The sequence below is a fragment of the Poromitra crassiceps genome (assembly GCF_964638095.1).
Source record: "Poromitra crassiceps genome assembly, chromosome: 2".
Taxonomy (NCBI): Eukaryota; Metazoa; Chordata; class Actinopteri; order Beryciformes; family Melamphaidae; genus Poromitra; species Poromitra crassiceps.
In genome coordinates, this window is record NC_139624.1 from 14,942,147 (window position 1) to 14,947,146 (window position 5,000).

The 5,000-nt window shown below is 49.3% G+C and overlaps 1 protein-coding gene across 1 annotated transcript in view; it reads left to right on the plus strand.

Moving 5' to 3' along the window:
* The window catches only part of LOC310798509 (5'-AMP-activated protein kinase subunit gamma-1-like), a gene marked incomplete at both ends in the record, with an annotated part of 25,320 nt that overhangs the window by 5,950 nt on the left and 14,370 nt on the right, over positions 1-5,000 (plus strand). Inside the window, one exon of the mRNA XM_083661039.1 lies at positions 1,905-1,986. Within this exon, the coding sequence (XP_083517165.1) occupies positions 1,905-1,986 (82 nt within the window). The remainder of the gene's footprint in view (positions 1-1,904; positions 1,987-5,000) is intronic.

A 5,000-nucleotide genomic window follows, 5' to 3' on the forward strand; every position in this document is an offset into this window, starting at 1 on the left:
GCTGCAGAACTCTTCTAAGTTCTAGTGAGACCCACACGGCTGCAGAACTCTTCCAAGTTCTAGTGAGACCCACACGGCTGCAGAACTCTTCCAAGTTCTAGTGAGACCCACACAGCTACAGAACTCTTCTAAGTTCTAGTGAGACCCACACAGCTGCAGAACTCTTCTAAGTTCTAGTGAGACCCACACGGCTGCAGAACTCTTCTAAGTTCTAGTGAGACCCACACGGCTGCAGAACTCTTCCAAGTTCTAGTGAGACCCACACGGCTGCAGAACTCTTCCAAGTTCTAGTGAGACCCACACGGCTACAGAACTCTTCTAAGTTCTAGTGAGACCCACACGACTGCAGAACTCTTCTAAGTTCTAGTGAGACCCACACGACTGCAGAACTCTTCCAAGTTCTAGTGAGACCCACACAGCTACAGAACTCTTCTAAGTTCTAGTGAGACCCACACAGCTGCAGAACTCTTCTAAGTTCTAGTGAGACCCACACGGCTGCAGAACTCTTCTAAGTTCTAGTGAGACCCACACGGCTGCAGAACTCTTCCAAGTTCTAGTGAGACCCACACGGCTGCAGAACTCTTCCAAGTTCTAGTGAGACCCACACGGCTACAGAACTCTTCTAAGTTCTAGTGAGACCCACACGGCTGCAGAACTCTTCTAAGTTCTAGTGAGACCCACACGACTGCAGAACTCTTCTAAGTTCTAGTGAGACCCACACGACTGCAGAACTCTTCCAAGTTCTAGTGAGACCCACACGGCTGCAGAACTCTTCTAAGTTCTAGTGAGACCCACACGGCTGCAGAACTCTTCTAAGTTCTAGTGAGACCCACACGGCTGCAGAACTCTTCCAAGTTCTAGTGAGACCCACACGGCTGCAGAACTCTTCCAAGTTCTAGTGAGACCCACACGGCTGCAGAACTCTTCCAAGTTCTAGTGAGACCCACACGGCTGCAGAACTCTTCCAAGTTCTAGTGAGACCCACACGGCTGCAGAACTCTTCCAAGTTCTAGTGAGACCCACACGGCTGCAGAACTCAGCAGAATTAGAATGCAAACAGCTGCTACTCATAATGTTTTTACTGGTGTGCAGGAGAATGAGAAGGCAGCATACGCACAACAGCAACACACAGACATGTGCACACACACACACACACACACACACACACACACACACACACACACACACACACACACATTTTTCTTCGCGGCCTGGCCTGGCCTTCAAAAAAAAAAAAAAAAATTGATGGGGCCCCCCTAAGAGCTTCGCCCCCTCTGGGCTGATAGAGTCGCTCCGCCCCTGGATACACCAGATTGTTGGATATGTGACGGGGAGGTAGGAGACTTGGTCCATGCACTGTGCTCATGCTCAAAGGTGCCAAATAGGTGCAGAAAATGCCCCAAAAAGCTGCAGATTCACGTTGGGCCTGGTTATAGTACTACTACTACAATAATAATAACAATAATAATAATGTTATGCACATGGAGTCAGGTGGACCGAAGAATTATATGACATTGTATATGAGGTATATTGTCTGACATACAGTAGTATAGGATGTACAGTATATACGTAGTGTATCTACTGTGTGTGTGTGTGTGTGTGTGTGTGTGTGTGTGTGTGTGTGTGTGTGTGTGTGTGATCAGGGGGGAGGGGAACTGGGGAGGAATAGCGTGATCCTCCCACACACTACGTCCTGCCAGCGAAACTCCTCGCTGTCAGGTGAAACGAAGCGGCTGGCGACTGCACATGTATCAGAGGAAGCATGTGCTAGTCTAAAACTCTCCCCAGATGGGCAGAGGGGGTGGGGCAATGACCGGGACAGCAGGGGGATTTGGCCAAGTACAATTGAGGAGAAAATTGGGGGGAAACCGGAAAACAAACACATTTCTGTTTGTGTGTTTCAGGTGAAGAAAGCCTTCTTTGCTCTGGTGGCCAATGGAGTCCGAGCTGCTCCACTGTGGGCGAGCAAGAAACAGAGCTTTGTAGGTGAGTGAGTGTGTGTGTGTGTGTGTGTGTGTGTGTGTGTGTGTGTGTGTGTGTGTGTGTGTGTGTGTGTGTGTTCATCACTCCCATCTCATCCTCAGGCTGTTCAATATTGTTGAGTGAGAGGAAGAGAGAAACACAGACAGAGAGGTAGAGAGAGAGACTCAGAGAGAGAGGTAGAGAGAGAGTGAGACTCAGACAGACAGAGCGAGAGGTAGGTAGGTACTGTAGAGAGAGAGACTCAGACAGAGTGAGGTGGAGAGAGAGACTCAGACCGACAGAGTGAGGTAGAGAGAGAGAGGTAGAGAGAGAGACTCAGACAGACAGAGTGAGGTAGAGAGAGAGAGGTGGAGAGAGAGACTCAGACAGAGAGAGAGGTAGGTACTGTAGAGAGAGAGACTCAGACAGAGAGAGCGAGAGGTAGGTACTGTAGAGAGAGAGACTCAGACAGACAGAGTGAGGTAGAGAGAGAGAGGTGGAGAGAGAGACTCAGACAGACAGAGAGGTAGGTAGAGAGAGAGAGTCTATATTTAGCAGCTACTCACTCCATTCACACAGACATTGTGTCCTTGCTCTCTCTCTCTCTCTCTCCTCCTGTGTGTCCAACACGTCCTCACACTGAAACGACACAATATAGCCGTTTTCCCACATGCGTACCGGAAAATTACCTGTAAGTCAATATCGGACATTTCCCTTCACACCTCTCCTCTGGCATGTGGGAATCTATCAGCGAAATTGCCTGTATGTGGGGGGGGGGGGGGCGGCACTGCAGAGCGGGTGGGGAGTGACGTGTCGGCAAAACTCCGAATGGTGAAATAAGTTTGCTTGTTTATCCGTTCACCTGCGTCGCGTTGAAGCAGTTTTTACAGACTGGCTTCATTTGATGTGTCCGGGCTTGCCTTGGCTGTCGGCAACGTTGCTTAGTCCCTGTCGGGCTGTGACTGAAGGAGGAGGAGGACTGTGGCCAGAGAGCGAGCAGAGAGGAGAGGGGGAAATCAGCACACACACACATGAAGCTGACATAGGCTACTGCTCTTATTATCACAAGATCATTTCGCCAGTTTGCTTTAATGTGCGCTAATGATTAGATTATGCCCGCTGGAACATTAAGCAACGTGTGTACACCTCGCCCATGAGAGTGTCGCGCAGAATATGAAGATAGACTAAACCGGGGACAGATCATGACAGTGTTATGTACCTCTGCGCTGCTGCGTGAGACTAGAGCCGTCTGGAAGCGAGAGAGACCAGGAGGGAATTTATTTTGGGAAGATGCTCTGAACAATTTTGACGACGTGGAATGGAAGCGTCATTTTCGCATGTCCCGGTATTACGTGCTGAGTCTGGTCCGACCCGCACGCAAGATCACCCGGTGGCGAAAACCACTGGAAGCGCGTTTGCGACTGGCAATAGTCCTTTGGTGGTACGCAACACCAGGGGAATATCGAACAATCAGCTGTGTATTTGGTGTTGGACTGTCTACTGTGTGCACTGATAGCGGAAAATGACTGGACCCCTTTCTCACCTGTCTGTCTATCGCGGCATACCGTTCTTCTGACTAGCTCAAAACTGGTGAAATGGCCGCGACGACGGGGTCGCGCTTATACCGGCACGGCGCCTTTCCCACATGCAGCCATTTGACCACGTTCCGGTCATTTTGCGGTACAAAGCGCATGTGGGAAAAGGGCTTAAGTCGCCTGCTCGCATGGAGACGACTCTATTCACGAGTTTCCTGGTGAGACAGTGCAGCTGCTGTTGCCTGGTTGCCTGTTTCCACCCAGGACCGTTCATAGTGAAAGAGACTGAAAATACTCATAATCATTCTTGTGACTTACCTACCTACAGTATGTCTTGTAATGGAGCCCCCCCAGCACAATAATTTCACACGTGCATAATTGTACAACGGAGTGACAATATCTTGAATCTTGAAAGAGAGAGACCGCTAAAGCTCCTTCAATGACCAAATATAAGAGTTCCGGTTTGGACGTTTAGCCTTCAAAATAAAAGTGGCCGCTATGCAACCATACTATTTTTAGCAATTTTGGCAAAAATAAGCCCGTACAGTACCAGTGAATTGACATTCAGCTCATTTTTGTAAAATATCGCCGCTATGCAACCACACAACGTTACTATTTTTAGCCATTTCGCATAAAATAAGCCAAACGTTCCCACTTTTTGACAGCGGCGCGCACCTCCTTGCTAGTGAAAAAAAATTCAACAGGAAGTCGACAACCGGCAACCGCTGAGAATCATGGGAAACGTAAGTCCAGGAAAAAGGTGAATACATGAATATTATTCTCCGGGGTTTACTGTCGGACAGAGAAAATGGGCGTACGAGCAGGTGAAGAGAGAGAGAGGTTGAAAAAAAACACGAAATTATCCTTTAATGAAACACAAACAAGACAGAAGTGCTAATAAACAGCATTTACTACGATTTTAACTACTGTCAGCAGCCATCTTGAATTTTTGAGGTCGGGGCTGCTGAGGCTCCTCCGAGTTGGCAGAAAAAATCTGAGCGCTGGTGACGTCACCGTCGGAGCTCATGACCTTTGAACCGTCACATTCCCGTTTCCCAGTTTGAATGGAACGGCCCATTACTCACACGACCACAAGAGGTCGCATTTGTAAACATTGATCGTTTTCAATCACCTTGAAAATCAATGAATGTTGTCGTTTTCCTTGTGAGGACACGTTAATGTGTGTGTTAATATTTCTCTCTCTCTCTCTCTCCCACACTCCCCCGTCTCTCTCTCACTCTCTCTCCCCCTCGCTCGCTATCTCTCCCTCTCTCTCCCTCTCTCTCACCGTCTCCCCCCTCTCTCTCCCTCTCTCTCTGCCTCTCTTTCCCTTTCTCTCTGCCTCTCTCCCCCTCTCTCTCGCTCTCTCTCTGCCTCTCTCTGCCTCTCTCCCCCTCTCTCTCGCTCTCTCTCTGCCTCTCTCTCTGCCTCTCTCCCCCTCTCTCTCGCTCTCTCTCTGCCTCTCTCTCTGCCTCTCTCCCCCTCTCTCTCGCTCTCTCTCTG